At 40.8% G+C, this 27,813-nt stretch overlaps 1 protein-coding gene across 6 annotated transcripts; it reads left to right on the top strand.

The window, feature by feature from the left end:
• Positions 1–274: 274 nt before the first annotated feature.
• acacb (acetyl-CoA carboxylase beta) lies at positions 275–27,456 on the top strand. 6 transcript variants are annotated; one of them, XM_075468025.1, is made up of 55 exons: positions 275–335; positions 588–794; positions 3,021–3,597; positions 7,967–8,099; positions 8,212–8,350; positions 8,479–8,588; positions 8,712–8,793; positions 8,882–8,980; positions 9,047–9,156; positions 9,270–9,380; positions 9,481–9,690; positions 9,782–9,952; positions 10,060–10,221; positions 10,316–10,479; positions 10,778–10,928; positions 11,027–11,130; positions 11,229–11,310; positions 11,394–11,539; positions 11,621–11,771; positions 11,888–12,022; positions 12,211–12,357; positions 12,439–12,627; positions 12,759–12,859; positions 13,794–13,882; positions 13,976–14,100; positions 14,205–14,318; positions 14,486–14,599; positions 14,698–14,787; positions 14,874–14,992; positions 15,569–15,592; positions 17,959–18,099; positions 18,203–18,302; positions 18,401–18,508; positions 18,612–18,668; positions 18,930–18,971; positions 19,060–19,275; positions 19,399–19,554; positions 19,883–20,086; positions 20,212–20,367; positions 20,446–20,568; positions 20,659–20,928; positions 21,028–21,125; positions 21,396–21,516; positions 21,594–21,704; positions 21,863–22,006; positions 22,099–22,219; positions 22,316–22,412; positions 22,500–22,596; positions 22,684–22,819; positions 23,234–23,411; positions 23,523–23,635; positions 23,718–23,872; positions 23,965–24,135; positions 24,441–24,577; positions 26,259–27,456. In XM_075468025.1, the coding sequence occupies exons 3-55, from the start codon at positions 3,041–3,043 to the stop codon at positions 26,383–26,385; spliced, it is 7,308 nt and encodes a 2,435-aa protein (XP_075324140.1). In that variant the 5' UTR covers positions 275–335; positions 588–794; positions 3,021–3,040; the 3' UTR covers positions 26,386–27,456. The 6 variants fall into 6 exon arrangements, with proteins under 6 accessions (XP_075324140.1, XP_075324139.1, XP_075324141.1 ...); XM_075468024.1 differs by lacking the exon at positions 588–794 and having other exon boundaries at positions 276–335; XM_075468026.1 differs by lacking the exons at positions 588–794; positions 15,569–15,592 and having other exon boundaries at positions 276–335.
• Positions 27,457–27,813: the final 357 nt, after the last annotated feature.

Raw genomic sequence — 27,813 nt, 5'->3', positions numbered from 1 at the left:
ATCATAATTCCACTTCAAAACTGCAGATTGTGCCATGCGAGTATATAAAAAAAGCTAAAAAACAAACAAAACGCGGTTTTGTTCAGCAGAAGCATAGTGAATTAAACATTTTGGAGAAAAATGTCATGTCATTTATGAGAATCTAACCGACAGAAAACATAAAGTTATAAAGCTCGGAGGTTGAAGGTCTTTTTTTTACAGACGATCTTCGGAGTTTCTGCTTCCTGGGAGAAGTGGAACCCCCCTCCCTCCTCCACGGATATGTTTACTATCGCAGCCAGCAGACGGAGATGTTGAATGGCGCTGAGAGGATGACAGTTCCCGTACTAGTGGTGGTAGGTGGCTTTGACATTTGTTGCTGCAGCTGGCTTGGGCATTTTTAATCTGTCAGTTCCTTACAAAGCGATGCTCTCTGAATGCTAACCCTTTTATTTCCTCCTCTGACAAATAAGTAGCTAAGAATGTTTTTCAATTCAAAATAAGTTGTGTAGAGTTAAAAAAAAAAAAAAAAACTATGTCAGTTAACCAACTCTCTAGCTCAACACAACATTAGACACGAGAAGAGCTGCTTTTTCTTTTTAATCAAGGGTACAGCGTACACGACATGTTTCCAGCAGGACTGACTTCAACTGTGACCAGTTACATCGCAGGTGTACACAACTTGACCTTTCGAAGCGGCCCCGTTTTCATGCTCGGCAGGAAAATGGACTACACTGGGGGAAAGTACTGTTTTACTGCCACTTTAATTTCCTGTTTTTTTTCAAGAGAGTCAGCTTGTACTTTGGTGAATTCAGGTCAGTTTCAGCTGATGAGCCACTTCAGTGTGACTTTTGGTGTGGGTTTGGCTGTGGGTTTGAGGTCAGCACGGAGCTCAAGTCATCAACTCCGTGCCCTCATTTTATTTATGTTATTGTCATATCATTGACTTTTAATTGTAGTCAGGGGCACCAAACACTTTAAAAAGAAAATCAAAAATATGACACTTAAAATGAAAAGTTAAAGCTGTTTTTGTAAAGCAATCCTCTCGGGTTGAGTGCTTGTGAAAAGCGATGGCTCCAAGTGACTCCAGAGGACAAATGCCACTTTGTGTGCCTCCTCCACATGGATGGCATGTTAATAAATACTTGTTCTTAATTCGTAATTCAATCCATGTCTGGGCCAAGAAATACAGATGTGTGCATGTCGATATCTATTTTCCATTTTTAGTTTCTGTGTTTGGGTACCTCCAAATGTTTATGTGGATGTTTCCTCCTTCCTTCTCTCCCTCGGTGTTGACCTTTAGTCCATATCTAGAAGCCACACTTAGCTCTGATGTCAGCTGTTGCATGCAGCCTGTTTACTGGACACTAGCCTGGGAATGTATCCTACTCGGTCCTGCTGGCATGTAGAGCTGCAGATCTTTACTTATCATAAAGAAGAGTAGGCAAAAACGAGTGCTTATTCATATAAATCAAATGCTTGTGAGATTATGACCTGTTTTCTGTCTCAAATTATCCAAAATATGTGTATGCTTAGAGGGCTTTTGACCTTGCTCTCCTCACAGAAACGTCTTAGAATAGTGAATCGACATAAATACTACATAAGTTTAAGTTTTTTTTACAAAGATGCTCCTATAGTTTGACTGATTCTGTATATTTGAAGCCAGTTTTGATACATACCCAAGGATTTAAATTTTTTATTGTTAAAAGTTAAAGAATTCTGTGTGTGAGAAACGCCCTGTGTAGAACCTTTAATGATGTTTTGTGATGGACGACGTAGCTTTTAAATTGTCTCTAATCAAACAATTAACACAGCGTAAGAACTGTTTTATTTACTTTATTATTTAATGATAATCATATTCTCATTCAATGCATTTATCGCTTTGCTTAAAATATCAGAAAGTCGATGCATTCTATCCGCGTTTTGAGCCAAAGCTGCAACAAAAACTAACGCCTGAAAAAATCTAACTCAAACAATGAATCAAAAACTTATCGTTGACTCTGCTTCGGTTGCAAGTTACATGCAAGAGTTTGGGCACTTGGCAAAGTCTGTTTCTGTGAAGTAGAGGAAACGCATGAAATAAAAGATGTAAAGATGAGACATTCCCCTAAGCGTTTGAACCCCGGATGAGCGTAGTATGTTGGTATTGTAGAATTTGTTTTGTGAAACTACAAAAAGAAGAGCCGTACACATCCATTGTTCACTCACGCTCATCAGCAGCAAAGTCAGCTGATGGCAATTTTACAAACTATAAGCACTCCGACTCCTTATTCCTTCTTCGAGCTGTCAAGAGTCATTGGCTTTTTGAAACAGCGGTCTGGCACTTTGACAACAGAAACAGCTCAATCTCCCTAAGTATGAAGATTGCGAAGGCAGCTGTTTCCTAATTCTGTAAAATGATAAATAAAGGGAACAATGGAGATTGAGGTGAGAGGCCTGGAACAACAAATAGGCTTTCTGTGAAAACCGCTTCGAGGGTTGCTACCTCAGTTTGAGTCCAAAAGAGCTTCAGGGAGATTTGTTGGACCATTTTGCAGCCACATCTATATGATTTTGGCCCACATATTTGTGGGAAGAGTCATCAGAGGGAAAGCTGCATCCTAAACAACAGCCTGCAAGTAGACATGTAAACACGCTTAAGGATTTTCTTCTGTGGACTGGTGAATTTGAAATACAGTGTGCAGTCTCTGAAGAAGAACACTGCCAGCTTTGAACTTGTGCCGCAGTCACGTGAAAACATTTCACTGATGAAGGGGAAGCCCAAAAACCTCACAGAGTTGGAGGCCTTTTGTAGAGAGAATGGCTGAAAAACCCTGAAGTAAGACGATTAGCTGCTAAAACAAAAAAGTGTTGACAAGCTTGCCGGTTGCCAAAAAAAAAGCGCTTTTCTATTTTCTTTGCTAAAATTCCTTAGAAATCTGTCATCAGGTCATTTACTTAAAGTATGTTTTTGTTAGATTCAGACTCAATGAGTCAGTCCTTTTAGGATGTCAATACCATCTGTCGTATGAATGATAATGTTCAACTTGTTTTTGTTGCAGTCTAAGGAGGATGTCTGCAAATGCTCCTGTTTGCAGCTTTGGGATTAATCCTGTGGATATTATTGACACTGTGGAGAAATAATACCAAGACAGTAGCGATGCCTTTGAAAGGAGAGGAATCTCCATCTGACTGCGATGCCCCTGCAGATGGGGAGGACATATCCGCTGAACACAGCCCTCCTCATGCAGGCAAACATTCCCAGTCAACAGTTACTTCAACCTCAGCACACAAAGTGCATAACAATCTTCTGGCCAACGGCGAGTGTGTGGGTCTTGCAGTCCAAACAGTGGCGTCTGATCCTCCGCAGGCCTCCTCTGAGGAGAATTCAGAGCAGCCATTGCTGCCAAAGACCGAGCAGAAATCCCACAGAACCAAAGCACCCATGTTCAGCTCGGGGCCTGAGGCGAGGAGGCGCCTCAAGTTCATTCTCGGAGCATCAGAAGATTATTCCTCAGACGACGAAGCTTTGGTCACGAAACCTCCGAGTGGTGTCTCTCAGTCATCGGTTTCTACCCTTAAACCTTCCACAGAGCAGGCGCCCTCTGCAGTGCCACCACCCAGATCTTCAGTCATCAAGTAAGACTTTGCTTCTATTTACAGTAAGTCCATTTAATGTCCACTCTCTGAGGTCAGGCCCATTGTCTTCGTAGTCATGTGACCTCACAAAGATGAAAAGCCTCTGAAGAATGAGAGCTTCTCACTCAGCCAAACACTAGCCTGAGGGAGTAATATGACAGTATAGCAGTCTGTTGGAGTGGTAACCTGGCCTAAGATTTGCAGTCATGTATCTAGTGAGTGAAATCGTGCTGTGAGTTATCACCTGACCGCACTGAGTGGCGTTATTGTCGCCTGCCAAACATCTCGGCTCTATTATTGGAACAAAAGTCTCAGCCAGTGACTTTGAACACTGCTGGTGACATGACTCGGGTCACAAACAGTGAACACCATAACAGATTTTAAGTTACAGTCTTGAAGGTGAAGCTTTTTTTTATTCTTTTTTTTTTTTTAAATGTGCAGACTGGATAGTACTTCAAGTGATGGAGGAGCAGAGTTGTTTAGTGCACATAGCTTGACTTGCTTATTGGATCAGCTTAAATTCACATGGCTATGTTTGCCTGTGGGAATCATGAAAGGGAAAAAGGTAAGAAGGAAAAAGGATTTTTTCACACGTGAAAAACGTGCGTGCGTGTGAATGTTTCAGCCTTAGCACATTTGAGGAGTTTGTTACAGATAGTTCAGAAATGTAGTTTAGCGTATTGAGCTTAAAGAGAGTCAGAGGTATTGGAGCTGTGTATCACCATATCGGAATGTCTGAAAACATTATATATGAGTACATTAGGATGTGTGAAATATTATCTAACCCAGTAGATTACAACCGTGGGGATATGTGTCGCTGTGTTTCAGATTTTTGAGAACGAAAGAGAAATTGCTCAAATCATTTCCGGAGTTCGGATGCATAAAAAAAGATTTGCAAGCTTTCCAATTAAAGATTAGGTTTGCAGTCACAGATCTGGTTGTAAATACAGAAAGTCTAAGAGTATTATTATTTTTTTCAAAAAAGCCTAGAAAACAATCGACAAGTTTGTGGCAAAACTAAGGGCTCGACACAGTTTCCACAAGCGCTCGACTTTGTATTAAATATAATAAAGAATGTGTTTATTTTAAAGTAATTCACAGTCCAAATTAAGTTAAGACAGCACAGACGACACATATCAAATGTTGAACTTGATCATTTTGACACGCATATGTATTGATATTCATCAATATTTTTTTTTCATTGTCAATCATCAGCAGACATTTTCTTTGACTTTGACCCTTTTTCTTCATAATAGTGAGTTTGAGGTATTTTGTTTGTCTGGTAAACAAGTCACTATACACTTAGGTCATGTAGCCCAGTCTCCATACAGTTATACTACAAAATCTTTCTGTCGATTATAATGCGACGCACAATCCCTGAAATGGACAGAATATACCAACATCATTCATTCAACATTGGCATAAAATTCACATATCCATCAATACCGTTATGGGATTGTAAAGTGGAATTATGCAAGAATTAAACTTTTTAAAGCTTAATTTTATAACGGTGTTTGTGTAGCTCATGTAGAAAATATCCAGTCCACTCAAACATAACTACCTGTAATGTAATATTATTGCTCTTGTCATCATCAGTGATGATAATAAATAGCTTAAAGGTTTGAGAAACTACTGCTTTGAAGAGTCGCCCCCTGCTGGTCATAAGCTAGAATGCAAAGCACTTCGGTGTATGCTTCACTTTTCAGACCAGATGTTTTGTATTCTCTGTCATTGTTACCAGAGTTGTAAAAATGACTGTAGCCTGATATTAGATCATTAATATTATTAGTAAAATATGTCTATTTTCTTTTAATCAACTTGCGTTCAAGTTGACACCCAAGTGCAAAACACTTAAATGTACCCATTTCTCCATCCTGGATATCAGTTTATCACCTGATTGGTGGTGTTTAATGATACTCGTTAAACAAAGGCAACACTGCTCTGCTTGCAAGACTTGTGTGACCACAGTTAATTCACTAACTAACTGAACTAATGTTCAAATTGTATCCATGCTGGTATAAATGGGAAATCATCCGAGCGGATGTTTGTATTTATTTATTTATTTATTTATTTCTTAAAGCCGTGCGCAGCAGATTAAAACATCCATTTCCCCAAGATACTTTTCTAAAAGTTTTCAAACGTTTGACCTGATCAGATCTGAAGGTTTTCCCTCCACATCTCAGTGTAGTTTGAAATGTTGTCGCCCGGTCAAACGTGGTGTTATATTACGGCCAGATTTACGACCCCATTTTGGCTGCATGGAGAGAAGTATTTGGTGTCGGTGCGCTGCTCTGTTTATACTTGCTGAGAGCAGCCAGCGATCTGTCTCAGAGGATCTGTAGATATTTTGCTGCACATGTGGGAGGGGGGAAGGGTGGAGGCAGGCACCCTGGAGGAAGCATGTACAGACCTCTTTGTTATGGTCTTAAATCTTTTAACAAATTTTTTTTGCCACTATGGAATCTTGCGTAATGCCTTAGGTTGAATAATGGAGGGAAGGAACTTATTCCCATATCTCCAACGGTGAGTCCTAGAAAGAGGCTTCACGTCGCCCTTCGGACTTTGACACTTTGATAGCCGCACAGTGGTACGTGGAAAATTAGCATCAGGTTACAGCAACAGAAATGGTGACAGATATAACAGATATTGTTTGATATGTTTGTGAGCAGGAAGCAGCGCTCGCTTGGCCGCACCGTTCAGTTTGGGGCGCAGCTCGGCATAGCGGTAGATATGTGTGTTGAGAACGTTTACAAAACACCAACAACTTCCAACTTTTGCAGGAAGGCTGTGTAAAACAGAACCGGAGTCCCTTTGAGGCGTGGCGTGGTCATGCAGCGGCACAGTAATGCGCGCTAACAGGCTTTCGCTCAAGTGGTTTCCTTAAAATCCCCAAATCGTGACTATGATTAGGTACTAATTGTTCAATAAAGCATGCGCCTGCTCAAATGAACCCCGCCTGCCCATGCCGCTTGCCTTGGGGAAAAAAACAACACCAAACAGTGACACGCGACTCGTAAAGGTTATTGCGCATCACTTAAATAGCATGTTGGTGAACAGTTCTTGGTGAACTGTACAGTGCAAGAGTTAAAGTTCACCTAAAGCCAGACATATCTGGACTCCACCTTTTCAGTAATGCCCACTGATGCCGGTGTTTCTCCGCCCTAAGATGGGACAGAATTTGTACGACAGTACTGGTACAAAGACAGTGAGGAAACGAGGCAGGAGACCGTAGATAATGATGGTATGTACTTGAAATGATCAAATGTTGTTGCAGTCTTCAGATTGTATTGCCAAACATGGAAGGATCCCCATGTCTGTTATCGGTCTTGGTCAGTATTTTGTAATACTTCTGGTAGTCAGCTGTTGTGCTGTAATTTTAAGCCAGACAATGTATTTGTTAATTTGAACAGTTAATTGTTCAGCATTTACTCTGAAGCTGAACACATTGAGATGATCCATTATTATGCAGTATTTGTAACTTGCAAACAGTTTAAGCTGCTTTTTTTTTTTTTTATTAGAGTTGGAGATTATAGTAGCTGCTCATACAGGCAGATGAACTGATTTACAGCGGTCAGATTTATTGATTGATCTGACTTTCGTTTAATATTTAGAAGCTTAATTTAGGAAAAAGCTATTTGTACTTTCTAAGCAATATCTTAGTATTTTTTTCTAGACTTAAAGATCTTTGGCTTTTTTCTAAAATCAAAGCTGCAGGTCATTACGAGCACTTCCATACAGTGGAAGGTAATCCAGTTTCTTAAAAGAGTTCAGCAGCAATTACCAGATTTTGATCACAGTCGAGCAGTGGATTGAAAATCCATGCAGTGGTTCTTGTCAAAATTCTTGTTCAGTTGAACAGCCACACATGGTGCAGTCTCCTGGAGCAGCTCCTGTTTGCAAGAATACATCACTACAGGCGTAAATGATCCAAATCTCTGTTGCTCGTAGTTTTTTTGTTATTGTGCAGCGAAGAGCTGCTTGTAAGGGTTGTTGAGGATAAGGTCAGAAATTAAGGAGTGGCTCAAATGTATGCTTGTCTGTTGGAGATTGAACTTTGACCTGTTTTTTTTTTTAAATTTTATTTCCAGTGCTGTTGTAATTCACCTGTTGCTGTCATATGGTCTGTACACAAGCTCTGATTGACGCTGTTAAGTGGACGTTTTCCCGTATGCTTTTAAAAAACCATTGAGATCCGACTCTGTTTAGTCTGTTTTGGTCTAACATTGTGGAGAATCGCATGAAATGTGCTGTTTACTGGATTAGTCAATGGTTGTTGCACCTATTTTACAGGGAAAATATAACCAGGTGATGTTTAATGTTGCGGGGCATTATTGGGCAAGATGTCTGACCCAAAGCTTTTCTTCTCCAGGTCTAGCATGTCTGGTCATCACTTGGTGAAAAAAGGACGTGAATACAGAAAGATGGATCTACAGAGGGACTTCACGGTGGCTTCTCCTGCCGAGTTTGTCACACGATTTGGTGGCACCCGTGTCATAGAAAAAGTAAGAATGACTGTCCCTGACTTTTTGAATGTTTGTTTTAATGATCCCAGAGCCGCTTACATTCTTTATCTTTTTGTTGAGACTAATCCAAGGGTTTCTGTTTCTCTTACAGGTGCTGATAGCTAATAATGGCATTGCTGCAGTCAAATGTATGCGCTCTATCCGCCGCTGGTCCTATGAAATGTTTCGCAATGAGAGGACCATCCGCTTTGTGGTCATGGTAACCCCCGAAGACTTGAAAGCTAATGCAGGTAATTGAGAATTAGATCTTTTTTTTTTTTCTATCTCTCAGCAGTCGTCATAACTAACTTATCTGGAAGCTGTGAGTCAGCTGTTTGATCATGCATCCTGATATATGTTACTCTTGTACTCTCTCTAGAATACATTAAAATGGCCGACCATTATGTGCCTGTGCCTGGTGGCACCAACAATAACAACTATGCCAACGTAGAGCTGATAGTAGACATCGCTAAAAGAATCCCAGTGCAGGTATGTTTCACAGTTTATCTGCTCTGCCTGCCTCAAGAAAACTTTTCATCCTTTTTTTTTCCTTTTTGATGAACGACAGTAACCAGTGTTCATATACAACTACATGTGTATTACTCTGTACAGGCTGTGTGGGCTGGTTGGGGCCATGCATCTGAGAACCCTAAACTGCCTGAACTCCTGAACAAAGCAGGGATATCATTCTTGGGTAAAAACTGTTTGAAAACAGCATTTTGCATTACGTTCATTTGGCTAGTCGCGTGTCATTTTCAAGAAGAGACTGCTTTCTCTCCCAGGGCCATCCAGTAAAGCCATGTGGGCTTTAGGAGATAAGGTGGCTTCTTCCATTGTGGCCCAGAGTGCTGACATTCCCACACTGCCATGGAGTGGATCAGGTGATAAACATATGAACTCAATCATATGGTAATTATGTGCTTATCTGATGTGTCATTGTGTTCCAGGTCTGAGAGTGGAGTGGGCTGAAGAGGACCAAAGACGGGGCAAAATAATCAGTGTTCCTCCAGAGGTGTACAAAAAGGGCTGTGTTCATGATGTAGATAATGGTCTCACAGTAAGAATATTAAGCAGGTCTTCATATTAACATCAACACATTTGCTTCTTTTTTTGCTCTCATCCACTAGTTATCTTCTGCTAAATCATATCACATATGTTGTTTCTTGTCAGGGAGCAGAGCAAATTGGTTATCCAGTTGTTATCAAGGCCTCTGAGGGTGGAGGTGGAAAGGGTATCAGGAAGGTTGAAAATTCAGAGGATTTCCCAAGTTTTTTCAGACAGGTTAGTCATTACATTTTATAAACTAATGCCTTATTTCTTTTGTAATCAAGCTCCCACGTCTTACCCTTTGAAGCAATTCTCACATGTGTTCTGAGTGCAGGTTCAGACGGAGATACCCGGATCACCCATCTTCATCATGCAACTGGCTCAGCATGCGAGACACCTTGAGGTGCAGATACTGGCTGATGAGTATGGAAATGCTATCTCTCTGTTTGGACGAGACTGCTCCATCCAGAGAAGGCACCAGAAGATCATAGAGGAGGCTCCTGCCACCGTAGCTGCTCCTTCAACACTTGAGCAAATGGAGGAGGTGACTATGCTTCAGAGCACGATTTTATTTCACCTGCAAAAGTTCTGCCCTTGTTGAGACTGAATTTGTTTAATCTTTCTCTCCCACCTAGTATGCTGTTCGAATGGCCAAGATGGTGGGCTATGTCAGTGCAGGCACTGTGGAGTACCTCTACTCAGAAGACGGAAGCTTTCACTTCCTGGAGCTGAATCCTCGCTTGCAGGTGGAACATCCATGTACAGAGATGATTGGAGATGTAAACCTACCAGCTGCCCAACTTCAGGTAGAATTCAGTCTCTGGACTCCGAAGTGTAATTGTATGGCAACAACATAATGAGTGACTCTTGCACGATGACTCCGAGGGCTTTAACTCACTGTTTCGTCTGATAGATTGCGATGGGCATCCCCCTTCATAGAATTAAAGACATACGATTGCTTTATGGAGAAAGTCCATGGGGCGACACCATCATCAACTTTGAGACTCCAGACTGCATTCCAAGTCCAAGAGGACACGTCATAGCTGCTCGGATCACCAGTGAGAATCCTGATGAGGTACAAGTTTATTTTATCGGCACTAAAAACACAACAGTGTGTGTCACACTTTTGATTTTCACCGCTGACTTGTCACCCTTGCGCTCCCACACAGGGGTTCAAGCCCAGCTCTGGCACCGTGCAGGAGCTGAACTTCCGCAGCAGTAAAAACGTCTGGGGTTATTTCAGTGTGGGGGCGACTGGCGGCCTCCATGAATTTGCAGATTCCCAGTTTGGACACTGTTTCTCATGGGGGGAGAATCGTGAAGAGGCCATTTCGTAAGCCTCTTTTTAATGCCTTGAAAACTAATCTTTAACAATGAATGTTTCCTGTTTTGTTGGCTGTGACACAACAACCAACAACGCAATATCTGTACTAATGTTGTCACAGCCCGTGATGAAATAAAACAAATTGAAAAAGGCTACGTCCTGCTGATTGTATAACAAAATCTTAGAGGAAAAGATTACAGCATCCTTAAGCAATTAACACAACAATCTATTTAAGGTTAAACCATAACAAAATATAATCTCTAGTTGGGTACATGTTCATTAGGTGTTGTGTTTGCTGTGTTTTCAGGAACATGGTGGTGGCTATGAAGGAGCTGTCCATTAGAGGAGATTTCAGGACAACTGTTGAATACCTCATTAAATTACTAGAGACGGAAAGCTTCAGAAACAGTGACATTGACACCGGCTGGTTGGACCATCTCATTGCAGAGAAAGTGCAGGTCAGAGACTGAAGACTATACGCCATAACTCATTTCTCTGCCAGGTGCCCTGTGGCTGAATTTGAGTGTAGTTTTTTTGATATTTGCTCCTGCTGCAGGCAGAGAGACCAGACACCATGTTGGGAATCGTCTGTGGGGCTTTGCATGTTGCTGATGCCAGCTTCAGAAAGAGCATGTCGGACTACCTCCATTCACTGGAAAGGCCAGTATATGCGTTTAATTTTTAATGATGTATTACTGTATCTCTTACTTTGTGTTCATATTATTGACTTTTACAAACACTATGTTCTGCATCTATAGAGGCCAGGTGCTACCTGCAGCCAGTCTTTTCAACTGTGTCAGTGTGGACCTGATATATGAAGGAGTCAAATTCTGTACGAAGGTATTTGTCCCATTCCTGCTCCTTGTTTGCCTCAACTTCCCACCTTGTTTTAATCAATAAATTACAAGTCATTTTACCTGCAGGTGGCCCGGCAATCTCCAACAACTTATGTTGTCATGATGAATGGCTCCAACATTGAAATAGACGTCCACCGGTTGAGTGATGGCGGCCTACTGCTGTGCTACGATGGCAGCAGCCACACCACCTACATGAAGGAGGAGGTAGACAGGTAAGGGTTCAAGATCCAGATTAGTCAGTTCGCCCGTCTGATTTTGGGTTTACTAATTATTGGTGTTATTTTACCTTGTAGCTACCGCATTACTGTTGGCAACAAGACTTGTGTGTTCGAGAAGGAGAAGGATCCCACGGTGCTAAGGTCGCCCTCTGCTGGCAAACTTCTGCAGTATGTGGTTGAGGATGGTGGTCATATTTTTGCAGGAGACACTTATGCAGAGATTGAGGTAACTTTTATAGATTATGATCAAAATAACAATGCGTCAGATTACATTGTGCTTGTTGTGTTCACTGGTGTGTTCCTGTGACTTGATTTGATGGTGTAATTTGATTGTGGGTACAGGTGATGAAGATGGTTATGACTCTGACTGTGCTGCAGTCGGGTTGTATACACTTTGTAAAGAGGCCGGGGGCAGTTCTGCAGCCTGGCTGTCTGGTAGCACATATAGCCCTGGATGACCCCAGCAGTATACACAGGGTAGGTTACTTTTACAGTGTTTATATTAAACTCTAAATTGTCCATTTCTTACATTCTCTAACAACACTCTACTTGTCACACCGGGGCTTAAAAGTGTTAGATGAGACAGTTTTGGTCTGGATTTTGTCCGGGTTTTCCCATATAGTAGTTATTGTTGTTGTTTTTTTCCATTTTGCTTTTTATTATAGGTGGAACTCAACACAGCCACACTTCCACCCCAGCAACCGCTGCCAATGGTCGGGGAGAAGCTTCACCAGGTGTTCCACAGTGTGCTCGAAAATCTAGTCAAAGTGATGGATGGGTACTGCCTTGAAGAGCCCTACTTTAGCAGCAAGGTACAGATTAGTCCCTTTACCACTACAAAAAATATCATTGATTATCTGGGCTTATTTGAGTTTGAACGTCTCTTTCTGTAGCTAAAAGAATGGGTGGCCACCCTGATGAAAACTCTAAGGGATCCCTCGTTGCCGCTGCTTGAACTCCAGGAGATCATGACCAGCGTGGCGGGTCGTATTCCACCGAGCGTTGAGAAAGATATCCGTAAAGTTATGGCTCAGTATGCGAGCAACATCACGTCTGTCCTCTGCCAGTTCCCCAGCCAAAGGGTAACAGCTGTGCAACAACAACACACTGTTCAAAATAGCGTCTGTGTCTCAGAGCAAGTTCTTTAAACATAAAGAATCCCTCTTGTCAGTTTAATATGATTATTATCACTATTGTTTTTTTTTTATTGCAGATTGCAAACATTTTAGACAGCCATGCAGCAACGTTACAGAGGAAGGCTGATCGGGAGGTCTTCTTCATGAACACTCAGAGTATCGTGCAGTTAGTGCAGAGGTTAATTCCTTAAATTTCTTTGTCAGATGCAGATTGCACAGCATTTTTAATATGTATTATAGGTGTGCACTTATTTACTATATGAAGGTGAATATACTATATTCACCTTGTTGATTGAAATTTTAATGTCTGCCGATAAGCCTTGTGTTTATTTATGGTGTTGCATCAATATCTTGCCTGAAATGTTGTGTCGGCTAATTGGGTTTTGTCTACAAATGACAAAAGCAGAAGGTTGACAGGTTTAAAAGGCATACAGTACAACGCATTTCTAAAAACAATGACATGTAGACGCATGCTTAACTAATCTCCTCGGTACTCTCAGGGAGACTTTCTGGTACAGGTGTGTTTATCTGCAGATATGTAGCCCTTTGCCCTTTGTTTCTTCATATTTTGTGGAATGCATATAATATCTGGGCTGCAGCCTGTGGGCGAGGGTGTGTAAACACCAGCCGATAACAGCACATGCGGTGAGAAGTAAAAAAAACATCAAGAATTCAAATCAACATTACACACACACACACATAGACACACACGTTTCACATAAAATCCCCTGATGCAGCAGCTTCCTGCAAGGTGGTATGGAGGTGTGTGGGTTTATTTGTGTTACAGTGCATGAAACAAGTTTTTTCCAAGTTTTATTGTTTGTTCGCTGAGAGACTACCATGTTTCCCACTTCCACATAATTCAAAACAATGACTGCAACGGAGCAGGAGGTCTTGACCCAGTTATCCTTAATCCAGTAATCTGTTGGATATTTGAAACCCCAAAATCACTGACTGTTGTACCCGGAGGCTAAGTCATCAACAGGCCACCAAACAAAATGCTGTTTTAAACATCTGTGTCATCCCAGAATTTAACCTTTGAAGCATCTCTAACATACATGAATGGTAATAGTACTGCGTTTGTTGTTGCATTTGACTTGTTTTTTGTTCAGATACCGCAGTGGAATCCGTGGTTACATGAAATCTGTGGTTCTTGATCTGCTGAAGCGCTACCTGCAGGTAGAGATGCAGTTTCAACAAGGTAACGTGAATTCTTTCCCCAGACTCCCTCAAATGTCACATTTCCCATATAGTGACTGGAGCCCAGCTGAAATACAGTTTTTCTCCGAAACAGCTCACTATGATAAGTGTGTCATCAACCTGAGAGAGCAGCACAAGCCTGACATGAGTCCTGTGCTCGACTACATCTTCTCTCACGCCCAGGTGTCCAAGAAGAACATCCTGGTCACAATGCTCATTGTAAGACATATCTTCAGCCTCCACAAACACAAAATCCCTTCTTCGTATACCTGATCCTTGTGATCAACTTACTCATACAGTGTTTTGTCTTTGACTTTGTGTAGGACCAACTGTGTGGACGTGATCCCACCCTGGCAGATGAGCTTATGACTATCCTGAATGAACTCACCGAGCTGAACAAGATGGAGAACTCAAAGGTGGCCTTGAGAGCCCGACAGGTAAGTCTGCCTGCATCTCAGTTAAAGATACGCCATCGATTGTTTTCTGTAGTTTTAGCACAGTATAAAGAAACACAATATTAAATGTTTTCTTTATGTTCAGTAGTTAATGCATTTATTTTCAAATGTCTCTTTAAATTGATGGAGTGTTTGTAATTGTCTCATAGGTTTTGATTGCCTCACATTTACCATCATATGAACTGAGACACAACCAGGTGGAGTCCATCTTCCTCTCTGCCATTGACATGTATGGCCACCAGTTCTGCCCAGAAAACTTGAAGGTAGATGTGTGTGTGGAGAAAGGTATTGAGACAATCTCTTTGCAGCAACTTAAATATCAAATAAATAATAATTTTTTTTATTTTTTTATTTGGCACAGAAACTAATTCTCTCAGAAACCTCAATTTTTGACGTTTTGCCCAACTTCTTCTATCACTCCAATCAAGTCGTATGCATGGCTGCTTTGGAGGTATGTTTAGTGGAGTCCAACTATATCTCTCTTTATTTGCTTTCTATTTCGGTATTAGTGATAATATCTTCTGTCTTGACTTCCAGGTGTATGTTCGCAGAGCTTACATTGCCTATGAGCTGAATAGCATTCAGCATCACCAGCTGCTAGATGGCACGTGCGCAGTAGACTTCCAGTTTATGTTGCCGTCATCGCATCCAAACAGGTAGCGGGTTCGCCTCAGACAGGACTACACTTCAATGTCACCTTCTTTTTTAATTCTTGAGTTATGATTGAGAGACTGCCGCTTCCAAATTTGAACAGATATAGTGCCTCTTTCTAGCATCTAGTATAAAGTCGTGGATTGTTGCACTTTCACTTGTGTTGATGGCAGAGTGGACTTCCACTTATCAAGGGATTCATTCAACAAAATCTCAGAGAAAAATGCCTCACTTTGTTGCAGTTTTTAAAGAAATCCAGGCCATACCAATATAATGTGTCTTTCTGCCCTCCATAGTCCTCTTTACGACACCTTCAGTGTCATATCAGTAAAGATAAAACTGTAAATATTGAAGCCGTGCTCAGTGGTACACGTGGAGAGTGGCCTTTAAACTGCTGCTGTAACTGCTTATGGCTAACTTCTGATGCAGTGTGGGATTTATTTTTATCCAACTTATTATTAATGGGAATGTGCACATCTTCTTGTAAAGTGCTTGCTTGAATCTAATCATGATGCACAAAGGTGGTGGTACACTTTGATCACCTACTGCTCATATTCACCTGTCGAATCATTTTATTTCAGAGGGAGCAGCCCTACTCTGAACAGGTAGAGTAAAGCTCCTCCCGATAAGCCAAAGCTCTTCCTCGTCTGTATGTTTCACAACAATGCATGCTGGATGCACCATGTTGCTTTTTCCTCTTATTCCTATACAATTGTTTCAAGGCTGGTCTAACAAGTCCTCTCTTGTTGACTTTATAAGCTGAGCTTCTTCAGTTGTTCTGTTTGTCGCTTCTCTCTACATGTAGCCTAAAGTATTTCTGAGCTTTTTGAGAGGTACATGTTCTTGTTATTTCGTGTTCCTCTTAAAAACATAAAGCCTGAGATTTCAGTTGATTGCCCCCGAATGGAACGCTTGTATTCTCCAGCATCAGATATATTTGCTTGATTTGCAAATCTCAATCAGATCTTGTAAGAGTCAGTTCTGCAAAACAACAATTCACTGATCCCTTTCATTTCAACATATAACATCTGTCAGCCTGGTGGGGACTCGACTCGGACTTGACACAGACTTTAGTCGTGAATCTTGGACTTTAATACCAGTGACCAGTAACTACGTTAGAATATGAGATTTAATATCCAAACATGAAAATATGTTACACAAAAGTGTGGAACTAGGAATTAGGCACGGGATACACTAAATGCACCTGACATAGCTGTTTTAGAACTTTCCTGGCATTTTTGCATCCCTTTCTTGAACATTAATATATCATGGATGAAGTCATATTCAGAATTCTTTTACAGTCAGAATTTGTGTTTCTTGGGGGGGGTTTGCAAATCAATTGTTAACACTAAATTATTTAGAAAATACAGTCAACGATATAAGAAATAAATATTTTTGACTTGTTTTAGTGGAATTTAATGTTTAAGTAATCAAGTTCTAAATTATGTGTTTTTTTTAAACTAACTCTGTATATATTATCAGAATGTGGGTTGGAATAAAACTGGAACACTTTGTATACGTAGGCACTGATAAAGTGGAGATTTGGGGCTTATGGAATGAGAGGAAAAAGTACATTTTGATAGAACTGTCAACAAATCAGACCAAAACCAACACAGTCATAAAGAAACATGACATCTTCCCAACAGCTCATGAATCTCTAACTATCTCGGATAAAACCGAGCAGTTTAGACTCAGATTGTGTCCTCCTCTTTGCGGGAGGGAACTGAGGAAGGTGCGATATCCAGTGGTGGAAAAGCTGAAACTTTGCTCACCGCAAAAGACATGCGTGCACGTTTTGTGTTCACACACATGTGCCATGCCGGCCTCGCAAGTGTAAACTAAGCAGGAAATGCAAGGCCCGCAGTGGAATAGGCTGCATGCTGTGGTAAGAACATCCAAACACCACCAAATCTTCAAAGAGTTTGCTGCTGCATCAAGGTTTAAACCATCAAAGTTATAGTGTGACTTTAAAGACATTCTTATTTGAAACCTTTTAACTTATATTTTACATTTTGATAATCACATTTGAAACTGTACTAATTGATTATTTAAGGACAATTACATTTTGTATTGCTTTTTTTTAAAACCTTGTTTAAATATGCAGATGAAAAGCAGAAGCAGCATGAACACCACTTGTCTAACCTGTTTCATGGTGGATCACATGCAGCAAAGAAAACAGCAACACTCGTATCTCCTTTGCACTGATTTATCAAAGTCAATAAAGCTATGTCATGGGTCGATGTGTCGAGCCATATTATGGACACAGCACGTATATTTTCAGTGTCACTTTATGGTTGATGTGGCTTGAGAAAGACCTGCTGAGCCATTTTCAATAAGTTAATGCAAAGGTGCGTAGTTTGGGCTGAAATACATTTGTTTATTTAAATGTAACTATGCAAATGAGTAAATATTTAAATAAATTGTATATTAAATAAATTATATATTAAATATGCAGTGTGCAGTATAAACCAGTGCATGACCCTAACGTCACTGACATCATGTTTAAGAATGACAAAAGAAGGACCCCCCCCCCCCAAAAAAAAAAAAAATGTAACCACCACTTATCTGAGTGCCTCAAACTTAACACTGCACTTACAGTACACAGCTCCTCAGTAACACTGAAGTAGACTGGACAAATGACAGACAGTATTTTTTATTCATTCACAAAAGTTCTCAGATGGCAGATTACATCAGCTGAATGCAGCATTGCATATTAGCCCTGGACTGAACTTGACTGGGGACTTTATTGTCAAGGTCTGAGACTTGCATAATTGGTGATGATTTTGTGGTACCTCTCCTGTCAATGTTATTAGAACTGGACATAAAGTGTTTCATTGTTCTTTGTTACATAGATGAGAAAATCCAGTCTTGCTTTGATTCTTCTCTGTTCAAAAATTTGCACATTTGTTGCTCATTTGGCAGAAGCCGTTCTTCTTTATGCGCTCATTCAGTAATCCTGTGTCTTTTTCAGGCTTCCGGTGCCCATAAGTGTATCAGGTCAGTCTAAGATGAGGCGGCAGAGCAGTGAGCTCTTCATGGATGGGGCCCTGTCTCCACCCTGCCAGCGCATGGGAGCCATGGTGGCTTTCCAGTGTTTTGACGACTTCAGAAGGTCACTTTTCTCTCTTCCCTTATTTAGTTATGGAAAATGGGCTTCATCCAGATCAAAGTCAGAACGAGATGTCTTTTTTTTTTTTATTGGATTTCTTCTTCAGGGATTTCGATGAAGTTCTATCCAGTTTTGCAGAACCGCTCTTGGAGAGGGCTTCGTTTGTAGAGTCCTGCTCAAGTTTCTATGAAGAGGAGATCATAAAGGTGGGCCTGCAGCTGTATGAAGTTGGAACAGTCGGAAAAAATGTGTCTGTTTTCATCAGGGAATCTGTAACCACCAATTTCTCTTTCATCCTCTACAGAACACAAGGGAGAACCCGATCCACATCATTAACGTGTCCATAAAAACAGCAGACACGGAAGACGACGATGCCTTGGTCAAAACCTTCACTGCATTCGCTCAGTCAAAGGTCAGCTACCACTTCTAAGATAAAACATTATTGTTATGTATATATGATTTTTTTTTATATATATATATATATGATAACTGTTTCTTCTGATTTCTGTTTACAGAAAGTCATCCTTTTTGAGTATGGAATAAGGAGGATCACATTTTTGATTGCACAGAAGGTACAATTTTTTTCGAATGAACATGAATATCCCATTTGTAAAAGCACAAAAATGGTATTCGTGAACACTGAGAGGAAATTAATGAAATTTGATGTTTAAATGTTTTTGATATGGCCATTCCAACACATTTAGTTAGTAGCAACTAACTAACAAAACAAAAACACTTACTGGTGCCACCTTTTCTAGTACTCTAAAGTTTATCTTTACTCTAGGAACACCAAAGCTATCTGATTATTCCGTTTTGCTTTTTCATTCAAACAGAGAGAATTTCCCAAGTTCTTCACCTTCAGAGCTCGGGATGGGGTAAGTTCTGGTTAACCCTGACCCTGCTGTAAAAGAGCCAAGATGTGGCCGACTAAAGAGATTAACCCCAATCTATGCTTCTCCACAGTTCAAGGAGGACCGTATATACCGAAATCTGGAACCAGCTCTAGCGTTTCAGCTGGAGCTCAATCGAATGAGGAACTTTGATCTGAAAGCTGTTCCATGTGCCAACCACAAGATGCACCTCTACCTGGGAGCCGCTCGGGTCCAGGAGGGTGCTGAAGTTACGGACTACCGCTACTTCATTCGAGCAATCATCCGCCATTCAGATCTCATCACTAAGGTAAAAGAAAGAAATCAAACCGGAAACTTTGGAATTTACATTGTCATATTTTGGATGTTTGCCTGCTTGTTGCTTGATTTATGCAGAATGGTGATGTTTTGCATGTTATCTGTCTTTAATCAGGAAGCTTCTTTTGAATACCTTCAAAATGAAGGCGAACGTCTGCTGTTGGAAGCCATGGATGAACTGGAGGTGGCCTTCAGTAACACCAGTGTCCGCACAGATTGCAATCACATTTTCCTCAACTTCGTCCCCACTGTCATCATGGACCCCTCTAAAGTCAGTGTGCTGCAGTTTCTTAGACAATCATTCTTCACGACAAATTATTAACACTACATGTTGTATACAAAATAACAGTGGCTCTTATTATGTTGTGTATTATGTGTACTTAAACAAATGTCTAATTGCACCGTATTTTTGCCTTTTTACCATTTTTTTTCTAATATTTCTAAGGTGTGATTCCTTAAAGGTTTAGCTGCTTTTCATATTTCATGACATCTTAACCATCTCTCTTACCTGTACTTTACATACAAATGCATCTATTTTCTTTTTTTGTATCTTTTTTTCCATGAACCTTGGGGCCACTTCCTGATGTTGGGGCCATCAGATAGAGGAGTCAGTCCGCTCCATGGTCATGCGTTACGGCAGTCGTCTTTGGAAGCTGCGGGTTCTGCAAGCCGAGCTAAAGATCAACATTCGTCTGACACCGACTGGGAATGCCATTCCTATCCGCCTGTTTCTTACTAATGAATCTGGCTATTATTTGGACATCAGTCTGTACAAAGAAGTCACTGACCCAAGTTCGAGACAGGTTAGGACAGTGGAGTGAGCAGTTTATGAATAGAAATATGAACCGAAACAGGTGTTGAATCCTCACAGATTTTACTGTGTGTTTCATGGTTGACTAAATTCAGCTCCTCATATTTGCCTTTGCAGATCATGTTCCAGTCATATGGAGACAAGCAGGGTCCTTTGCATGGCATGCTGATCAACACTCCCTATGTAACCAAAGACCTGCTGCAGGCCAAACGCTTCCAGGCACAAACTCTGGGCACTACATACGTGTATGACTTCCCTGAGATGTTCAGACAGGTACTGCTGACTCATTGAATTACATTCACTTCTGTCTTTGTTGCCCCTATGTTGTCCTCACAGAAACTCTCTTTCAAGGCATTAGTCAAGCAGTGGGGTCGTGGGGACAAATTCCCAAAGGATATGCTGATGTGCACTGAGCTCGTTCTGGACCAAGAAGGCCGACTTGTGCAGCTGAACCGCCAGCCTGGAGACAATAACGTAGGATTTCAACTTCTACTTTAACTGGTGCATTTTTTGTGCTTTCTCAGTGTGATGACACCAATGCCCACTGTAATCAATCTCCACCAGGTCGGAATTGTTGCCTTCAAGATGAAGATGAAGACTCCAGAGTACCCAGAGGGCAGAGACATTATAGTCATCTGTAATGACATCACTCACATGATCGGCTCCTTCGGTCCTCAGGAGGATGAGCTGTTTCTCAGGGCATCTGAGCTGGCTCGGTCTGAGGGCATCCCCCGCATTTACATTGCAGCCAACAGTGGAGCTCGTATTGGACTCGCCGAAGAGGTCAAACACATGTTCCAGGTCGCCTGGATAGACCCCACCGATCCCTACAAGGTGACTGTTAAGACATAATTCTTTTCATATTTTCAATTTGTATATGGATGAAAAAAGATGCGTAGTTTTACTTTTATTTGCCTCCATTTCATCCTGTAGGGATTCAAATACCTTTACCTGACACCACAGGACTACACTCGTATCAGCTCCTCCAATTCTGTTCACTGTCATCATGTAGAAGAAGGAGGAGAGTCAAGGTACAATGTACTCCTCAATAGCCTCTAATAAAGCAGCAAAGTCAGCTAATTTAAGTAAATTACACTCCTCCTAATCATAATTCCTAATCTTGTAAATCAGTATATCTACCTGTTATGTCATGGATGTGGGATTGTGTTGGACACACATTGATAAAAATTGCACCACAGACAAGTGTGGTGTCAGAAGTGTAAAAGTGTTAGTGGAGCTAAACTCAACTGAACTGAACTGAATAATAAAGATTTGTTGATCAATGTACCGTCTTGTCACAGGTACATCATCACTGACATCATTGGGAATGATGACGGTATCGGTGTTGAGAACCTGCGAGGTTCAGGCACCATTGCAGGAGAATCTTCTCAGGCCTATGAAGAGATTATTACAATCAGTATGGTGAGAATGGGAATGTTGACTCCTCGACAGCAAGAACACAGTAAAGTCTATTGGCCTCTCACTTAATGCTCTTGCAGGTGACATGTCGCGCGATCGGAATCGGAGCCTACCTTGTTCGTTTGGGACAGCGAGTGATCCAGGTGGAGAACTCTCACATTATCCTGACTGGAGCAGGAGCTCTTAACAAGGTTTGCCGGTGTGATTATTTTCAACATGATAGAATTTTTTCCTGTAGGATGTAAAGTCAATAATTAACTTAGAGACTAATTGAATTTCTTTATCTTTATTCTTTTAGCTTCAAAGGAATTCTACAGTTATCATAATTTAAGTTCTTGTTTCGTTCCAGGTTCTGGGCAGGGAAGTCTACACCTCCAACAACCAGCTGGGTGGCGTTCAGATCATGCACAATAATGGAGTCACACACACCACTGTGCCCGATGACTTTGACGGAGTCTTTACCATCCTGCAGTGGCTCTCATACATGCCAAAGGTACTGCTGAATGCTCGCTGTCGAAATCTAAATATTCAGTGACTGCACCAGTTCTCCAGATGACTGACGGAAGTTCTTTTATGTCCCCACAGAACAAACACTCCCCTGTGCCTGTGATAGCCACTGCAGACCCTGTAGACAGAGAGATAGAATTTACTCCCACTAAAGCCCCGTATGACCCCCGCTGGATGCTAGCCGGCAGACCTCACCCCAGTAAGCCGCACAGTCCAAACTATAAGACTTTCTTTTTATGTGTGTTTGTGTGTCGGTAGTAAACCAAGTAAGAAAATGTTCCATGTGTTTTGGCAGCGGTGAAAGGTGGCTGGCAGAGTGGATTCTTTGACCACGGCTCTTTCATGGAGATCATGGGGTCTTGGGCTCAGACTGTGGTAGTAGGCAGAGCGAGGTAAATGCAGACCAAAACCAAAATGCAGACCAAACTTAAACTCAAATTGACTACTAAAACTGTTGTATTGCTGTTACATGAATTCAGGTTAGGAGGAATCCCTCTTGGCGTCATTGCTGTTGAAACACGCACAGTTGAGGTCACGATCCCTGCAGATCCCGCAAACCTGGATTCGGAATCTAAAGTGAGTCTGTCCCTACATATTTTCCATATTGTGAGCTTTGATTCTAATTAAAGAAGCACCATTTTTTTTCCTTACTTTTCATGTCAGGTTCTGCAGCAGGCTGGCCAGGTGTGGTTTCCAGATTCTGCTTTTAAAACGGCTCAGGCAATTTGTGACTTTGACCGTGAACATCTGCCTCTCATGGTTTTTGCCAACTGGAGGGGCTTCTCTGGGGGCATGAAAGGTACTAAACTTTGCAAAGATGTTACATAAATTGCAATGCAGACTGTGAGTACTTGAACAGTTCCACATGTTCCACAGTGGAACTGTTCCACAGTTTTCTTATCTATCTCAAGGTTTAATGCTTCAACAAAAAATTCTGTGATGCACTCCATGACTGTCACTGCATCTGCATTTAGCTTTTGTTTATTGTGAATTTCCTTTCTCATATTCTAACTCTTCACCTACATGATTATCATACTTCTTTGTGGAGTTTTTCTTTATCCAATCTGCAACAGTTGCACTCAGTCTACCAGAAGAACTAGTGGACTAACAAAAAAAAGAAGAAAAGAAAAACGTATAACTGAGCAAGTACTTGCAGTCTGGGCTCTACAGGTATATGATGCAATTATAGCGTAACACATTTTTTCTCTCCCAGATATGTATGACCAGGTATTGAAGTTTGGGGCCTATATTGTGGATGCCCTGCATGGTTTCCACCAGCCAGTATTGGTTTACATCCCACCACAGGCTGAGCTGAGAGGGGGGTCCTGGGTAGTGATAGATCCTACCATCAACCCACTGTGTATGGAGCTCTATGCTGACAGGGAGAGCAGGTACATTACGCAGTTTCTTATAGTTTCTAAGCGATGCCTCCAACCTAAGCAACAAATATGTATGATTATAAATTTGTCATTGATGCTTCCTTTTATGCGTTTACTTCTCAGAGGTGGTGTGCTGGAGGCTGAGGGCACAGTGGAGATCAAATTCAGGAGGAAGGACCTGCTGAAGACCATGAGAAGACTAGATTCAGTCTATACTAGTCTAGTTGAGCAGCTTGGTAAAGCCTGTTTCTGTCTCAGGTCAGAGTTCTGCAGTGTTGGTGAGTTCTTCTAAACTTTGAGCTCTTCTGTTTCCACCAGCTTCCCCAGAGCTGTCTGACAAACAAGGCAGAGAATTGGAGGCAAAGCTCAAAGCCAGGGAGGAATTCCTGTTGCCCATCTACCACCAGGTGGCAGTGCAGTTTGTGGACCTCCATGATACCCCTGGCAGGATGCAAGAGAAAGGGGTCATCACAGTGAGTGTGCCCTGCATGAATAACACTGAATAGAGTGGGATTTTGAGAGGAGGTGGGTCTTAAAACTTATTTTGCTTTGATACTCTTAACAGGATATCTTGGATTGGAAGAATGCACGGACCTTCTTCTACTGGCGTCTGCGTCGTCTCCTGTTGGAGCAGGTGGTGAAGTGTGAGATTGTGCAGGCCAACAAGGATCTTAGTGATGGACACATACAGTCAATGCTGCGGCGATGGTTTGTTGAAACCGAGGGAACAGTCCAGGTGTGTGAGGACAACAGAGCTACTGTTTCTACTAATAAGAACAATACAGTTTCAAATTGTGCATAAAGAAGTGCAAATTAAACTAATATTGCGTTCATTTATAAACATTCTGGACTTTAAGTGAAGGGAAGGCCTGTATTTGACATAGTCTAAGGGCTTTAATTTTACCACCATCCTCTGTCAGTTTGTGGTTGTGAATCACAAATTATGAGCCAATCTTTCTTCTTTCTTCTTGAGTATTTCAATGTAAAAAAAAAAAAACTGAACCTATCAGAGATTTAAAGGTATGTTTGTCCCCTTTAAAGGCTTACCTTTGGGATGATAACCAAGCAGTAGTGGAGTGGCTTGAGAAGCATTTATCCAAGGAGGATGGCACCCGATCGGCCATCCGAGAGAATATTAAGTACCTGGAAAGAGAAAACGCTTTGAAGCACATTCGCAGGTATGTAAACACACACAGAGTTTGTGGACCACAAATAACACATTTGATCTATAATGAATCGGTGAAGGGGAAATGTTGCCATATGCATTGTTGAACAAAACAGGATGCATAACTGGGTGGCCGAGTTAGTAAATTATCAGGTCTATCCTGAATAGGAATATCCCTGTGTGAGATGAATAAAGGTCTATGGAAAAGTATGGTAAAATCATCTGAGCCTGTCAGCAAGTTTACATGACTCTAGAAAAAAAACAAATTATTGTGTTAGTCTGACTAAAATCAGAATTTTAGAATGCAAGTGAACATGTTAGTCCGACCAAAATTGCATGGAATCGAGTTTTTCCAAACCGGACTGATACACCCAGATAACGTGGTTGGGGTTTGAATCACTCCTGCATGTATATGCTAAACTGGACACAAACACACCGAGGTGAAATCAGTTAAGCATAAACGAACTAGCCCATTTTTAAAATTCTTTAAAAAAAAAAAATTTTAATTTCAAAATTTTAAAAATCAAGTTAATGAGGATAATATAGATCTGATCCTCACACCGAATTCCTAATAAAGCTGCTCTTATTCACATATTCTTCTTTTGATTTTCTCGGATGGTGAATGTGAATGTGAAATTGTGCCTGAAAATCACACCATTAAGACTGTTGCAGTCACTTAAAGCATTTCCAGACTGTCAATCTGATCTAATAAGATCTTGATTTTTATAACCACTGTGCTCATCATTTAAGTAACTTAAAGACATTGCCCCTGAACTAAAATCATCTACACGAACAGTCCACAGTATTGCAGCAGGTTCAGGGTAGATTAGGCAGATTAAGTCTGCTGAAGTGTGTCACTGCTTGCTGGAGTGTCAGCGCTGCTTTGCTTAGTTACAGCAAAACCAGGAAGTGCTCAGCTACATTAACTCAAAATCTGCTCATGATAAACACTCTTATAACATTTAGATTTTTTCCATTTGTCACCCAGAGCATAACCTTTGTGAAAAGATGAAATGAACATTTTATCGCTCTGATTTCACTGTTTTCTTGTCACAACTGCAGCATTGTCATTTTGGAGCTGTGGTTTTTCAGCTGTATTTCTCTCGCAGTAGAAACACAAGGAAGTGCTCATCGGCTTTAGTCACTTATAATCAGTTAATGTTAGAAATTTCTACAGAGTTGCAGGCAGTTTTGTGTCTTGGAGTATAACCACTGTGGAAAAAATCAGAGATTTTGATTTTGATGCTCTGAGTTAACTGCTTTCTTGTCTCCGTCTGAGCTCTGTCTTCTGTCTACTGAATTTTGTGCTGACAAACAGTAACAATCAGAAGTGTTAGGCTTTGTAAGCCCAATCCCAAGAGTTCAGAGTAGTTCTACCTTCTTACCAGGGCCCAGAATTCTTTTTAAGTCTCTGGTTCCAGCAGTTTAAATAGAGGGACTGAGGAAAAGACCCCCTAAAAGAACCTGGTTCCTGCTGTGGCCACTTGTAGTGTTCTCACTTAATATTGGACCAAGTCTAAACAAATGTGTACTTATTAATCATTTAGACCCTAAAAAGTGGAATGATAGGGCCCAAGCTCAAGAATACCTGTATTTTACTTTAGTGGAGACCACACTCTTATTTTTTTTCCCCACTGAAAATACTCAAAAGTCAGCATTTGATGTGCTTGTTGTGATTTCTTCTTTGTGTGTAGCCTGGTGCAAGCCAATCCTGACGTAGCCATGGACTGCATCATCCACATGAGCCAGAACATTACTCCCTCCCAGAAGGCCAAGTTGTCGCATCTGCTGGCGACTATGGACAGCGCCAACACCAGTTAAGCTGTGGGACTTTTCCCAGTTTTACTATTAAAGATGAAAAAAAAAAAAAAAGATTGCAATCAGTCGTACTGTTAAAAGGTATGAGCACAGAATCGCTTTAGTGTTGAAAGATGCCAAATATTTGAGCTAAAAGAACATTTTCTTGGATTTCACAGTTATCGTTTTTTTTTTTTTTTTTTTTGTAAAAGTACACGCACAAGAAGAGAACTGTTGTCAGACATGTCTTTCTCTACTGCCTTTCCATGTGTGTCATAATCCACACAGTGGTTTTTAAAGCCGAGCCATTTCACTTTTCAGCCTTGGAAGCCTGCTGCTCCGAACCACAGACAATCACTGTGAGGCACATTTCACTTTGCTGTATTTGTACACATCTGCAATACCGTTGCAGTTTATTGAAGCAGGCATCTATCAAGCTTAAAAAAAACGAGGCGCTTAATATTTAGGTGCTTGCTCATCTGTTTTGTTAAACATATAACAGAGAATGTGTGTTTACCTTTGAATATGTTAAAAAAATAAGTTCAGATAACTTCATTCTTTGATAAACCTTTGAATGAAACTGCCGTGAATACGGACGCTTGTGCCAGAAAATGGGGAACTCTATGAAATCTGGTTTCTGCGTTGACTAAAAAGCATTGCAGTTATCATCAGTATTGTGGTCTAAGCAGTTTTTTTTAACACTGTTTTACTTCATCGATTTATTGTTGATGTGTTCCCATCTTATTTTTCTCATTGCCACTTTCAGTCTGTTTTCCTATTGTAATTTGCTTTGTCTGATGTCCTGAATGATAGAAGTTAGTGTGACACTGTATGTGAAACTTCTGCATATTTATTTAACTTTTGTCTGGATCTCTCCAATACAAAGCAGTAGTTCCCAAAACTCAGGTTTCATCAAGAATGGACATTATTTGCCAAAGTGGTACCTCAGATGATAGTGATGTCTTGATTTGCCTAACCTTAGATCAAACATCAGCTGTGACATTTCATTTGAATGTATATAAACTCTTTTCTTTGTCTTGAATATTATCAAGAGTTGTTTGTTAATAAATACCACAAATTGATTTTAATCATAAAGAGACTTCTTTTATTTACCCTTTTTTTTTTTATTATGATCAAGTTAATGCGCATAAAATACATCTGACCTTCGTGCATGTTGCTCACAGTGTGTAAAGGAAGGATTTCTGGAAGTGTAGGCGCACCTGTGCATTTGGAATGATGTGGGTCAAGAGAAAGCTTTTCTGAGGCCATAGCAATTTCAAACATTCAAATATACACAGCAAAAGATTGATGGAGTCATCACTTTCTCCAGCTGCCCTTTATAAATATAAATAAAACATCACAGCAATAATAACTAGCACAATACAACAGACAAGGGATTGGAAGCTACATTATGGAAAGGCTTTAAAACGAAAAGTGAACAGTAGAAGAACA

The sequence above is a fragment of the Odontesthes bonariensis genome, chromosome 6, assembly GCF_027942865.1.
Source record: "Odontesthes bonariensis isolate fOdoBon6 chromosome 6, fOdoBon6.hap1, whole genome shotgun sequence".
NCBI classification, from domain to species: Eukaryota; Metazoa; Chordata; class Actinopteri; order Atheriniformes; family Atherinopsidae; genus Odontesthes; species Odontesthes bonariensis.
The sequence above is the reverse complement of the archived record's forward strand: the minus strand, read 5'-3'. Positions and strand labels throughout refer to the sequence as shown.